Consider the following 15,132-nt stretch of genomic DNA (forward strand, 5'->3'; position numbering starts at 1 on the left):
GGTGGGGTTCCACAGGCCTTCATCCTGGGCCTTGTGCTCTTCAACATCTTCATAAATTACTTGGATGCAGGACTGGAAAGGATACTGAGCAAGTTTGCAGATGACACAAAACTGGGAGATGTTGACTCTCTCCAAGGCAGGGAGGCCTTGCAGAGAGACCTGGACAAACCAGAGCAGTGGACAATCACCAACCATATGAAGTTCATCAAGGGGAAGTGCCGGATTCTGCACCTGGGATGGGGCAATTCTGGATGTACATTAAGACTGGGGAATCAGATCCTGGAAAGCAGTGCCATGGAAAGGTGTCTGGGGGTCCTGGTCCATGGCAAGTTGAATATCAGTCAGCAGTGCCCTGGCAGCCAGAAGGACCAGCCATGGCCTGGGGGGCATCAGGCAAAGCATCGCCAGCTGGTCCAGGGAGGGGATTGTCCCGCTCTGCTCTGCACTGAGGCACCCTCACCTTGGATATGGTGTGCAGTTTTGGGCACCACAATGTAAGAAAGACATTAAGCTCTTAGAGAGTGTCCAAAGGAGGGCCACAAGGATGGTGAAGGGCCTTGAGGGGAAGCCGTATGACAGCAGCTGAGGTCCCTTGGTCTGTTCAGCCTGGAGAAAAGGAGACTGAGGGGAGACCTCACTGCAGTCTGCAATTTCCTTGTGAGGGAAAGAGGAGGGGCAGGCACTTATGTCTTCTTTGTGGTGACCAGGGACAGGACCCAAGGGAACAGCCTGAAGTTGTGTCAGGGGAGGTTTAGGCTGGATATTAGAAAATGTTTCTTCACCCAGAGGGTAGCTGGGTTCTGGAACAGGCTCCTCAAGGAAGTGGTCACAGCACCAAGCCTGACAGAGTTCAATAAGCTCACATCCCAGAGATGTGAGTCTCACCTTGGTGCATGGCAAAACCATAGAGTAGATCCTCCAAGAATCTATGCTAAAGCACAGAAAATACTGTGATTGGTGACAGCCAACACAACTTTAATAAGGGTCAACTGTGCCTGAGAAATTTGGTGGTCTTCTCTGATGGGGTTACACAGCACTAGTGGAAAAGGGTAGAGCAATTGATGTCACCTACCTTGACATGTGCAAAGCATTTGACACTGTCTTACGTGACAAACTAGAGACATATGGATTTGACAGATGGACTACTTGGTGGATAAGTAATTGGCTGGATGGTCTCACTCAAAGAGTTGTGGTCAACAGCTTGACATCCAAATGGAAACCAGTGACAAGTGGTATTCCTCAGGGGTCAGTATTGGGACCACAGCTTTCTTACATCTTGTTTGCGACATAGACAGTAGGATTGAGTGCGCCCTCAGTGAGATTGCAAATGACACCAAGCTGTGTAACCACAGGCTGGAATGGATGGCATCCCGAGGGGCCTGGACAGGCTTGAAGAGATGGGCCTGTGCAAAACTCATGAAGTTCAACACGGCTAAATATAAGGTCCTGTATGTGGGTCAGGATAATTCCAAGCACAAATACAGGCTGGGCAGAGAACATATTGAGGGCAACCCTGAGAAGTACTTGGTGGTATTGCTTAACAAGAAGCTCAACATGGCCCAGCAACGCATGTTTGCAGCACAAAAGCCAACCACATTCTGGTCTGTATCAAAAGCAGTGTGGTCAGAAGGTCGAGGGAGGGGATTCTGCCCCTCTACTCCACTCTGGTGAGACTCCACCAGGAATGCTGCATCACAGCTCTGGGGCCCCCAACATAAGAAGAATGTGGGCATGTGGACCTGCTAGAGCAAGTCCAAAGCACAGCCACAAAGATGATCACAGGGTTGGAGCACCTCTCCTATGAAGACAGGCTGAGAGTTGGGGCTGTTCAGCCTGGAGAAAGCTCCAGGGAGACCTCAGAGAAGACTTCCAGTACCTGAAGACAGACTACTGGAGAGCTTGAGAGGGAATTTTTACAAAAGTATGCCATCACAGGAGAAGGGGTAATGGCTCCAAACTGAAAGAGAATAGGTTTAGAGTAGACATAAGGAAGAAATTCTTCACTCTGAGGATGCTGAAGCACAGGAACAGGTTGCCCAGAAAAGTTGTGAATGCCCCATCCTTGGAAGTGTTCCAGGCCATGTTGGATAGGGCTTTAAGCAACCTTGTGTAGTGGAAGATGTCACTGCTCATGGCTGGGATTGGAACTAGATGATTATTTAAGGTCCCCTCCAACTCAAAACATTCTGTGTTCTGAAAGACAGGCAAAAGCTGCAAAGCAAATTTTATTCACATTAGCTACTTGGTCATTGGTAGTTAAGAGTTATCTTTGCTCTTCCACCAGCCTCTCAGTACTGCATGCCTCATTGCAGCCCAGTGCAATATACATATATTTCACCAGGTATTTTTAGACATATAAGCAGTTTCATAAGGAAAATGCACTCCAATTTGCTGTATGTTCGTACAGTCAGCCAAAGCCACACATATTCACTATTTACCTTCCCTTGTTCTGCTATGTTAGCAGGTAGAAGCAGCACGAGTCCTGCTCAAATACAGACTATTTTTTTTTCTCCACAGTTTTTCCATTACCATTTTCATATTTTTCTTTACCTAAAGTACCAGAGACATCTGCAAAAGGCCAGATATCATACCTTCCTCAAGTGACTTTATTCACAATGATTATGATGATAATGCATTAAAACCTTAGCAGAAGACACGTGAAGCAGGAAAAAGTCTCACAGGAAGGCTGGAAGAAAAACAGTAAACCCCCCAACTATCACACCCCATAACCTCTCAGATCCAAAAAAACTTGGACAAGTAACATTGTCCATTTTATTCCATATTCCCAATTTATACATTCTAGCTTAAACAAGTTTGTTGATAGCTATCAGTCTAGATTCCAATTAGCTACAAGAAACAGCATGTTTCTGGCTGCTTTTTCTCTCATCAAGGTCACATGATCCGGTTCACGAGGTGTAGTGTATTTCAGCATCCCACAGGTAAAGTTAAAGATAGCAGTGGGAATACTGCTTAAGAAGCAGGGGATTTGACCCACAACTACAATATCATGTCAACAGAAGTGGCTGGCAATTAAAGGATTACAATACAGTCGACGATAATCCGATGAGCTCAGCTGCAGATGCCCATAGACTGCTCGTTGCAGGCCGCCAGGGAAGAAGCGATGCCAGGGGCATGCACAGTAGCACTCACAGCCACCAGGCTCCTCCATGCCACCCTGGGAGGAGAGAAGCCCCTAGTAGTATGCCGGGACCTAGAACCTTCACTGGGCTCCCTCAACTCTTCTGCACAAGGTAACCTTCCCCCACTCTGCACGTGGTTGTGACTTCAATGCAAAGGTATCTGAGGAGATTAACACTTAGGTTCTATTTTCTGTCATGACATTAAGAATCTCACTAATTTTATGCACTGTTACTTGGAAATTAGGAAAGCACAAATACATGAAGGCAGCCTTTAAAAAAGGTACATAATGCACACAATCCTATTACATTGGTCTTAACCTCAAAGAGTGTGTTGGGCAGCAAAAACAGCATAGTCATCAAGTTCTTAAATCAAGTTCCTACACATCCCAGTCATCCATTTGCAACATAACACACACTTTAAAAGCCAGCATTCTGTTACACAGCTGGTTCCTCATAGAACTAGTATTATTAATGCCAAGAATGCAGACAGCAATTTGCCATATACACAACGCACCTATGAACAAGAGTTTATACACTGTTACTTCTACTCATCATCAAATTAGTGATTTGCAAGAGGTAGAGGTTGTTGTGCCGTCTAAACACTTGCAACAACCTTGGTGTGTTAAGTATCCTATAATAAATGTAAGAACTTTTTTCTCTTTAGTATACCTTTTGAACGCCTTCATAAATACTGTCAAATGAGTAAGAGTAACTATGCCTAGCAACTCAGTCACAGCCTGTTTTGGTACAGAGGCCTGTATTGAAGAGTATGATGAAAGCTTAAGTGTGGGGTATTTTTTTAGTAGAACAAGTAGACTAGCACATAATCTTGTTCTATAACATAAAAATTTCTATTAGGTGACTGGTAATAACTTCAATTTCTCTATAATTGTGTAAAACAGTAACTTAATTGCTGAGTTAGAAAGTTTCAGTTCAGATGCATGCTGATTTTGGTACTGAATGAACACTTACTTTATCTTGCCTCTGACCTCACACTTTAGATTGTTTATCCTCTCCTCTCTTAAAAAAAGAATCAGAGGGCAAAAGCAGAGAACAGCAAAGGCTTGAAAGAAGACAGGTTGTTGAAAGAACAGAGCCATACAAGAGCTATCACTGAATCCTATTAGACTTCTGCTGTACTCTGTAGTTTGTAAACATGAGCAAATTCCTCTGATTTTCAGAAAGCAGATACTCTGGAACTGCCTAGAAGAGCAGAGACTGGTTTCTTTTACCATATGAAAGAATATACACTGGAAAGTGAAAGGGGATCAGCATGTCTCCTTATTTAAACACAGACAAAAGCCAAAGGTGTGCTGCACTCCACTCCTTTCACCCTGAAAGAAACAAGCAGCATTGTGAAGCCTCCACACAAGACAGCACCAACAAACTGCTAGTAGAACCTACATGCAGCATAATTCAGGTGAGTAAGCAGTGAGTAAGTTAAGGAGTCTGGATAGTTTACATGAATCTGGAGTTGTCAGTTACGTTTCCCACAACAGCTAATTATGTAAAGGGTTACAATCATTACTTCCTGGAAGTCATCATCCTGTAAGCCAGCTGCATCTGCTTCTGACTGCCTGCTTGTTGGCAGTTCCACATCTGTAATGGGAAGAAGGAGGTTGCAAGAGAAACTCAAACAGGTTTTCTATTGGTCAATAATAGATAAAGTTAACAGGAGTATTCTAACTGATGAATCCACGATAACATTTCTAAGCAAGTTCTACTGAAATCCTCTCTAGAAAAACAGAGAAAAGGGTTTTTCCCCCCCTTCTCACCACTAATTAAAATCAACCCCCCAGCTATGTTCATGGTAACTGCAGATAAAGAACCCACACACCTTAGGAGGGACTTCATTAGAATCAGATCAACTGCACTGTCCTGCACTGGATAGAGTCTGAAGTAAAAGACACAGGTCATCTTTAACTCATTTCACAGATATGATTATTACAGACTCTGATCATAAAACACACTTTGTCCACAACATTTTCTGACAGCATTTAACGGTTTTTCCCTTCCTACACCTGCAATACCTGCCTCATTAACATGCACCTAAAGCCAGGATTATTTTATTGTGCCAACAATGAACTGAAACTAGCATTCAATCCTTCTAGAGAAGACAAACTGTTCATGATAACGTTTGCATTCGCTGACTAGCAGAGAGTAATATGAAGTCATGGCCATGCCAATATACAAGCTGGTTTTTAGAAACAGAACATTAGATTTGCTTGGGGTTATTGTCAAAACACTCTTCATTTTACATAATGAGACTGCATCTCAATCTAAAGATTTATCAGTCAGCTCCAGGAAAAATCCAGGTCCAGTAAGTTGTATGATGCAAGACTGAATACTGCATCTTGAAATTCATACAAGATACATGCCTGAGAAATAGTGACATGAACAGAGGGGAGGGGAGGAGTTCCTGAAGAGGTTTTCCTTAATCCTTAACAGAAAATGGCTTGAGAATAGGAGTGCTTTGCCTGGACAAGATAGATTAGCAGGTAGAGCACAGGCAAAATGTAATACACTACCTTTAGCCTACCAGGTGGCTGTAACTGGCTTGTGACACACTTCAATGTCTACTAAAAGATAACTCCACAAGCTGCAGAAAACAGTAGATTTCAGAGGAAGTGGAGCCTCAGGATTATGGCTCCATTACAACAGATCAAAGTGAATTGTTTGTCTTAGAGCACTCCCACAGGACCAAGCCACCACACAGACTGCCACAACAGCCTGCAGTTGTTTAAGTCTTGGAAACAAAGGAAAAACAGCGATAACCAACTCCTTTGGTTTTGGAGCCAGATATAGCCTTGGTAATGTAAAAGACACGCAGCATCTTCCTGTGCAGACAGCTCTGCCTTTACCCAAGAGATGGTCCCACGCTCTCAGCTATGGCCCTCCGTGCTTCATCCCATGTATGTGGCACTGCACAGCCCACCAGCCTCATCTCTGTTAGTGGTGCACAAGCAGTGATGCCAGTCATTGCCATTCAAACACTGACCCCAGTTTTCAGCTGCTGCTCTTCTTCCACATGTGTACGTATGTACAGACACACAGACCCCTCCAGTCTCTTGAACCTCCGTGTGTGTGGCATGGTGCCTGAGGAACAAAAAGTGGGGACGCAAAAGACAAACTAATTTCAGGCACAACAGGCCACTCGTGACTCACAGCTCCCAGACTGACCAGCACAAAGCAAGGTCAGCCAGACTTGCCTCAGAGATGGTGAGCACTTGTTTGCATCAGCCCAGACAGCTCAGAGCAGAAAGCACAGGGCAGATCCCTGGAAAGGGTCGGGACAGTACGTGGCCAGGTGGGAGGAGCCAGTCACAGAGGAAATGCTGCCATGAGACTCAAACCTGCAGGAAGCAGAGGGGGCAGCACCCAGGGCACAGGAAGCCCTGGTACACATTTAGCCTAATCGCTCACACACAAAAACCAACCTCCACATTCCAAAGCCTATTTTACTCTCTGAAAGCCGAGCAGTAAGAGTAGATTAGACTCTAATAGGGATTAATATAAGCTAAGGTAGCAGCGATTTCCACTAGGGAGACTAGAAATGTTAGACGCGGGATAGCATGACAGGTAGATGTAGCAAAGGCTTGAAAAAAAAGGGTAAAGGGAAGAACAAGCACCACAGGATCTTCCACTGACACCTGCCTGGCTCCATTTGTGCTCTCCCTCACGTTCATCCCCGTCCAAAACAGAGATTAAACGAGCTGCACTGTCAAGTCTTGCTCAGTGATTTCTAACAGGCTGTGTAATGGTCAGCAGGGGATTTCTTATCCAGTCTCAACAGCACTGACCCACTTTTTTCCAGCACTACCATCCATCACCTCTGACTGACAAGGAGACCAGTTTTCACAAAAGGCAAAACTTAACCCAAGTGAAGTCTGAGGCAGAGAATGGGAAGAAACTCGGATCCCATCAGGCCTTACTGCACCATTTCAAAGCTGTAAGTTTAATTTTATTAGCGACTAGAACTTCAGTTCATAAAAAAGTGACCAATAAAAGATAATGACAGGAAATTCAATGAACCTTGGCATGATTTAGAGGATTGCTCTGCAACAGCAAAACTGCACAGAAAGTACATTTGGAAAGGGAAAAAAAAGCCCCAGAGAAGTGATCATAAAAAGTTTCCAAACTGCTTCAGAGTCAGAGGCAAATTAAAACTTTGAGACTAACAAAAATGTGCAATATACACGAAACATACACATTAAGTATGCACTGTGGTTGCCATACAGCCAGAAAGAAACACTGGTCAGACAATCCATTCACTGCTTACCTTTTCACGTGTGCTATAGCAATGAAGACTTTATTAATCTTTAAATTCAAGTAAAATAATACATGTAGCTTCACTTAGTGCAGGGACACAACAGCTGCAGCGTGGTCAAATGAGGATAAAGAAAGTGTACTTCCATGACTCTTGGCTGTATCTTCAAAAATACACAAAACAATGCTTTTTTTTCTTTAATTATATAGGAAGATTAAGAAACCAAAATCTCTGAAGTTCTTCAAGTATGACCTTTGGGAAACAGGCTTTTTGTAGGGCTCCCTCATGCTCCAAATAATTTGGTGCACAGTATTGTACTAAACCAAGTTCCTTAGTTTTCATTCCAAGAAAGCTGTAAGAAGAGTAAGAGTACTGAATGTGTTGGTTAAAGAAAAACAAACAAAACCCAAACACCAAAACCAGCCGAAAAAAATCCTGCCGTTTGGTTTATGATTGAACTATCTAATCTTGCAGATACCCCTTTCAGCTACATAGTCAACTACAAACTCATGAACTTTCACCTGGAGAAGGCAAGTTTGTACTCAGAAAGGAAGGATAAGAGAGCAAGGAGAAAATGGTGGCAGAAAAAGGCAAAGAACTGTCCTTCAGTACACAACATGTAACTCCAATTGAAAAACAGAAAACAATATCTTTTCTGTATCAGACAAAGTTCTGTGTGTGGTCAAGTTCTTGGACTAGAAAAATTTTTGCTAAACCACATGATAAACTTGAACTTTGGAAACTGGCATCTATTCATCAGATTTTTTTTAAATAAACCTCAAGAATTCTGGCATCATCCAGGGTACCAAATGTTTCATTACAAAGATTTGTTTCAAAATAGGTATCAGTTTACTAACTTGACAACCCAATTTGTCCTTCAGAACTCATCATTTTCTCAGAGAAGCTTCTACTATTGTTTTAAGGTGAAGTTGAAATTCTGTTTGCAATTAGGAATTTTCATTTTCCATAAAAATTAATTAGGCAATGTAATACAGATTGCTATCAAGTTGTTTCTGGTGGAAAAACAGGAGTATTTTGTTCTGAAGAAGACCACAAAAATAATGATCTTAGGGAAGCATCTTCCTTCACAACCCGCTTTTGGGCTTTTATTTCCACTCAGTCATTTCCAACTGAAAAACACAGACAAGAAAAAAGGAAGCGTCTAAGTAGCTCTTCCCTCAGCCCATTTCAGTTGGAGGTGCATTTGCATAAGAAGGCCAAAAGACTGTTAAATTCCAAAGATTCTCAACAGTTCAAACCATACAGAGGATCTCACTGAACAGACAAGCCCAGATAATTAGTCAGTACAATGTTTACCTATTCAAGGAACATTTCTCCACTACGTGGAAGGCCAGTTTCAAGTCTTAAGAAGATAAACATACCAGTTTAACACTTGAGCGATCAGAAAGTTATGGAGCAGTATATCCCCAATCCTCCACTACTACAACAGATTTCTTCCTCAGAGGGATAAATTTCTGAAGGGAGCCAGGTATTCAAGATTTCACTAGCACACCCTTTACCGTACTCAAAACGCTCACACAGGCATCAGAGGATATTCTAGTATTTCTTCACCGCTGTGGACTGCTCAGTAACCTTATCAACAACTGCTCATAACCTTATCAACAGACACTACTTGACATTATCAGCAGTATGAAGGAGCAGCTGGTCCTCAGTATACAAAAGGTAAGATAATAGACTACTGTAGTCAACTGAGCTTTGAGTTAAGGAATGCTGTGTATTCATCTAAGTAGGGCCATATAGCAGAAAGTTAATACTTAGCTTGTAACTATACCACCAGTTTGCTGCTCATCTGAAAAGTATTTGTCCACTTTCTAGCTGTACCTGTATCCCCTACGCCTTTAGAGGACCAATAAAATTATCACATCCTTCAGATAAAAACAGATAGAACTGATATCTCTGGATGATATGGGATATTTTATTAATTATTTTACTTCCTAGGCACCTTTATGTCAAATGTATGTACAAAGGTACCTATGCCATCATAATATTCCCCCTAAACAATGGGTATAGGTATTCAGTTAGATAGATCTAAGTTCAGTATTAGGACATCCTTAAGAAATATTCTCCTTTCTATAAGATAGGCAAGGACGTGAACACAATTACCTTACTGCTACAACTGGGATAGTTCTTGACAGGAGTTAGACTTAAGAATAGGGATGTGGCAAAAAAATATGTAATTAAAAGTTCTGTCCAGCAGGTCAGAAGTATCTCCTCCACTTCATCTTGACAAACAGGTAACATTTGCACGTTTTCTACTGTTCCTGTATGATCTCCACTAAAGCAAGGGCCAATCTAGTGATACTGCTAAAAACCCAATGAGAAGATGTCAGTTTACAACACCCAGAGGAGTTAAGGCAGTTAAATGCCATCCTGACGCCTGATCCCAGATCTCCGAAGCCTAGCAGGGTTAGGCCCAGTTAGTACATGGATGGGAGACCTCCTGGGAATACCGGGGGCTGTAAGTTCTAGTCCTGAGGACTTCACTGGCACTGTCCAAGCTCGCTGAGCCGTGGCAGATGAACCTGAGGAGTCAAAGGGCGGGGCCACTTCCACGCACTCTGTGCCTCACCTAAAAAATCCACTGAGCAGGCTTGAAGGGCACACCCACGTGGGGAGAGCCCTTCCCAAATCTTGGTTCCTGAAGACTAGCCATGATGATTTGAGGAGTTAAGAGCAGAAAAAAGCCATGTGAAGAATGGCAATGTTAAATCCTCATTTTCAAATATGGCACCTTATACATGCTCTACAGGCCCTGCATGTTACAGGCCCCTCTTCCTCCAGTATCAATATTCAGACATCTTAGGACAGGATTTAGAAATGCACACATCAGAGTCACGGTTTCTGAATCACTAACGCCAATGTTCAGCAAGCTGGGCTCAGTGCACTCTCACTACAAGGTAAGGGATATATCTGGTGTTACACTCCTTTGTGCACGCCTGTCCAGAGGACCTCAAATGGCCAGTTTGCTGCCCAGTTGTCCACATCCTTCAGGCAACTAAACACATCAGCAGTGAGAAATCAGCTAGCCACCGTAAGCACCAGAAATCAGCAGCAGCAAAAGCTGTTTGGCCACACCCTTTCTCCTATCCTAATAGATGAAATTCCAAGCAGTACACATGGATCTGACTTGCCTGCATTTACATTCCCTTAAAGTTACCTTGTTGGCTACTTAGGGCTGACTCCTCAGCCCTTGAACCCCTCAATATCAAAAAGAGTTTCAACAGTTGTATCACTACTTTTTTATACTATCACTGAGCTGGTGTCAAACAGAAATGTCTCCAGGTTGTGCCACCTGAAGTACAATTGTTGCAATGCTTGTTAAAGAAAAATCATCTCTGGTTACAATTGCTAGCCCAGCGTACTTTTTCAAACAACTGCTAATCAACAATTCAGGTGAGACGTTGGGACCAGACTGAACACACACCAGACCACCACAAAGGAGCAAAGCAAGTTAAAGTTTCTACTAAGCTACATTTACAAATGCCACCTCCCTCTGCAATTATGATGGCGGACTATGACATCAAAGGAGAGCGAAGTTATCAAAGGTACTTTATACCTTAATCTTTGGTGTCTTTTGAAACGATCTATGTAGCTGAAGGGCATGGTATTTTTTCTTCATTATTCAAAAGAGAAGAATGATTTATGTAGTAACTGGCTGCAGAAAATAAAAGCTGAGCCTGGAACAATCAGGTTAGGGGGGAAAGCAAAGAACAGCCCGCACACTTTGCAATGAGCTTAAGATCTTGAACATTTTTTCTGCTCAGTGATCAAGACAAATCTGCACCACCTCCACAGAGAGGCAAAAGCATCAATCCTCCAAGGGCTCAATGGCAGTGAATCCACCAGCTTTGCGAGAGGTGTCCTGCCCATGTCAGACAGACACACCTGAAGCATGGCCTACCTACCAAGCTCAGAGAAGACTCCTCACTGCCCACCTGTCTGGCAGGTCTCTTATTTTAAGCCTAGATTCTTTCCTGGACCCAAAAAGTCTTTCATTAGTGATAAGCATTTTTCATAAAAAGTTAAGCTTAGAAAGAAAAAAAACCTCAAAAACTACTTTCCTTTTATGAGGGAAAAACCCCAACAGAACTCCAAGAATTGTCTTGAAAACTTGATGTTGCAGAATCAAGTAATAGGAAAAAATATTGTGTAATTACAGTCAGTAAATCTCTGAATAGCTAAGGAGTGGTCCCTTCCATCCTGTTTCAGATGCCTCATTTAGAAGGTCCCCAGCCCCTGACTGCATGGGGCAGGGAGGCTGTTCCTCAAGCCCATGGACCTGCATGAGGGCACACCTACCTCTGCCCATCGCAGACCGTGGGCACCATCAAGGAGGGAACACCCTATGTGAAGAGCACACTCGCATCATTTTAATTAAGAGAGTTCAAGTGTAGCGTAGCTTTTTAAATACTGCGTTTCAGGTTTGCATCCATCCTTGGATTTACTGCAATTTGTGTATTGTGCAATATTTTCCCCGAGAGCACCCAGAAGAAAAGGACACGAACCCAGAGACCCACACCCCACTGTCTATGTCCTTACTTCCCGTCTGTTTCACCCAAGGCACCGGCAGAGGGAAAACGCCAGGCGAGGAAACTCGAGGGTCTGGAAGCGCCGGTGGCAGAAGCCAGGATCGACCGGCGCTGTCCTTGGCACAATAGTTGGATGCGATACAGCCGGGAGATGCGAGGCTGAAATACTTCCTGGGATGGCTGAATGGGCTCATTCAGTAATCAAGGATAATTCTCTATTAGCCATCTTCTCAGCACAGAAACCACAGGCCTGAAGGGAGGGTGGGAGACACCAGCCATGTGCCTCGAGAAAGGGCTATGGCTTACTATTGTCTCTCGCTTCAGTAATTGCCATGCCTTTTCTTTTAATTGTCCTCCCCCCTTCCCCCCCCCCCTTCCCCCACCCCGTGTTACCCAAGTGGTGGAGGAAGGGAAGGTGCTCGGCTGGGGCCGGGAGGCAGCGGCTCGTCCGCTGCCCGGCCCCACCAGCCCCTCGCACCCCCCGGCGCCGCTCGGAGCACGGGGGCAGCGCCGCCGCCCCCTCCCCGCTTCCCGCCGCCCCCTCCCCGCTTCCCGCCGCCACCAAGTTCGGGCAGCTGGGACCGGCCGGCGGCCGCGGAGGGGGCTCGGCCAGCAGGACCGCCAACCCCGCGGGGCTGTCCCGCCGCCGCCCCTTTCTTACCTTTCACTTGACTTTCATACTCCGCTATAATCTCTTTGTCCTTTTTGAATCTGCTCGGGGTTGACATTATCCACTCGTTTCTTCTGCTTCTTCCCCTTGTTTTAAAATATTATTATCTCTAATTACTCCTGTTTTTCTGGAGAGGCTCTCAAGTTGTGTGAGGCTGCCGGGGCGGCGGCGGGCGCTGGCCCCGTGGGAGCGCCGCCGGCACCGGAGCGGCGAGGCGGGGAGCGGCGATCAGACTAGCCCCGGCGCGGGCACCATCGCCTCCCGGCACCGCCGCCGGCAGAACGCGGAGCGCGGCCCGGAGCTGCCGCAGGGCGGGGCGCGGAGCAGCTGCCGCGGGGCACCGCCGCCACTAGGCGAGGGCGGGGGCGCGGCGGCTGCGCCCCACCATTGTTAGCTCTCCTTGCGCCCAGGAGAGGGGAAAGCACGGAGAGGTCGGTGGGTGAGAGGCGACCGTGCTCGGTCTGCACTCCAGAAGCACTAGTTGTTACTGCCGCCGCCGCCCTGGGTTGGGTGGGAGTTCGGGTCGGCGCCCCGCCGTGACTAACCCCGGACGACAGAGCAGCGGCGCATGTCCCAGCCCCGCGCACCCAGCAGCCGCCGGCTCGGGGCGACTCCCCCGCCGCGCCCTGGAGAGGTGTCTCCGGGAATAAACTTCTCCCCGCCCTCCCGCCGCTGTCTCCTCCCTTCCTGCCTGCCCGCCCGCCTCCGCTACCCGCTGGCCTGTCCGCCCGCCCTGCCGCGCCTCCCGTCGGCTGGCAGCAGCCGAGGGGGGGCTGGACCGCGGGCACAGCGCCCGGCGGGACCGGGGGTTCGGGCTGCGGCGGGGCGGCAGGAGGGAGATCCCCGCCCCACTGCCCGCATTGAGCATATGTTTGCCGGGTCCCCTCGGGACGGGGCTGTAAGGCCGCTGTGCGGTGACAGAAGGCCCCTGACCCGGCGTGGAAAGTTGAAGTCCCGCGCTGCTCTCAGCGCCAAGCCGTTTGGGGAGGGGGGAAGCCGGAGGGGACGTGTGTCCTTTGGGGCCCCATGTGCTTCCCCAGTGCCGCCGGAGGCTGTGCTGGGCGGGCGGGACCGCGGCTGCAGCGGGACCAGGGCATAGCAAGCACCGAGGGGAAGAGCTGTTCCCTCGGCACAGCAAGTCCTGTTTCCACCGTCCTTGCCCGCCTGGAGCTGCCCTTCGCATGCTGCTTGCTCTGCAGAGCAGGAGTGCCAGCATGTCTATGTGGAGCACTCCCCAGAGCTCCTGGGGGAAACGAGCAAAGCAAGGTGGGAGGCCACCCAAAATGCTGCTCCCGTGAGCTGTTGTGCATTGCTCGCATCGGGGCTGGCTCTGTCTGATGGGGCATTAGAAAGACACATTCCAGCTCAGCAAGCGATGGTGTGCAGCCCTCCCAACGAAGCTGGGGCTGTGAAAAAGGAAGAAGGTGGTCCGAAAGAGCAGGAATAGCTGAAAATGGGGGGAGTGGCCAAAAGACATAGGTGACCCAGGCACGCCAGGGTCAGACAGATCCTGAGTGCCTCCAGCAGTAGAACAGATAGGGATAGCCTCCTTCTCTGCCTGCAGAGCTGCAAACTAGCTCAGCCCTTGGAAGCTGCAGAGGATGAGAGCTGGCTGCCAGCTCTGCAGGTGCAGCTGAGGCCGTGCCTGCCAGGAGTCAAGCACAGTGGTTCACAAGGCTGGTAGCCACACTTCTCCAAGGGCCCTGGCCCTTGGATATCACATGCAAAAGGGATCAGAGAGAACTCAGGTTACACAAGCCTTTGCCAGAGAAGAGTTTTCTAAAATAAACATTGAAAAGTCAGAGTGATGGACACTGCTGGCTTGTGATAGGCAAAGAATGTGGCTGTCATTCATAGGTCAAAGCCAAAAAATCAAGCCTCAGGGCCACAGCTGCAGACTTTGGGCTGCAGGGAGATCAGCTCTGAGGACATTAAAGGCAGGCAGGGGATTTTCTGAGGCACAGAGGGCTGCACTGGTATGTCCAGAAATGATTAAGCAAAGTTGCACACTATTCACAAGGACTTTCTAAAGGTAGATTCTGTGTGACTTGTGAGGTGAAAGTACCCAGAGATTCTATCTTGGACAGCTAGTCCTGGCACTGCCAGAACCTGACTCCTCAAGACACATAAGAGTGAATAGTGGGATCCTCTGCTACTGGGAAAGTTCAAGCTGGCTACCCAGTAATTTGGCTGGATTTGAGTTTGAGTGCTATGGGGACCTGGTGCTCGGAGGGCAATGGCACAGTTAACTGTACTCGTGCAGACATTTCTGCTTGTGCTTATATTTAATTGTAATAAACAATTGTCTTGGTCACTCACTTCCACCGCTGCATTTCAACAGTAATTGTACCTCTACCCTTTGTGGTTCATCTTTCAGTTTCATTAGGTACCATGCTCTCCCTGCTACAGAATCAGGGTAGTGGGATTCTGTTCCACTTTCCCTCTTCATGTGTTGTTCTCTGTAGTTTTATTACATTTCTTTCTCTTGCCCTCCCAGCAAAATCT

The 15,132-nt window shown here is 46.7% G+C and overlaps 1 protein-coding gene across 4 annotated transcripts in view; it reads right to left on the reverse strand.

The window, feature by feature from the left end:
• SRGAP1 (SLIT-ROBO Rho GTPase activating protein 1) overlaps nt 1–13,256 on the reverse strand; it is a 136,338-nt gene extending 123,082 nt beyond the window's left edge. For all 4 annotated transcript variants that reach the window (XM_071552311.1, XM_071552309.1, XM_071552312.1 and 1 more), the window contains exon 1: nt 12,619–13,256. In XM_071552311.1, coding sequence (XP_071408412.1) covers nt 12,619–12,685 — 67 coding nt within the window. In that variant the 5' untranslated portion in view covers nt 12,686–13,256. The remainder of the gene's footprint in view (nt 1–12,618) is intronic.
• Nucleotides 13,257–15,132: the final 1,876 nt, after the last annotated feature.

Source organism: Pithys albifrons, chromosome 3, assembly GCF_047495875.1.
Source record: "Pithys albifrons albifrons isolate INPA30051 chromosome 3, PitAlb_v1, whole genome shotgun sequence".
NCBI classification, from domain to species: Eukaryota; Metazoa; Chordata; class Aves; order Passeriformes; family Thamnophilidae; genus Pithys; species Pithys albifrons.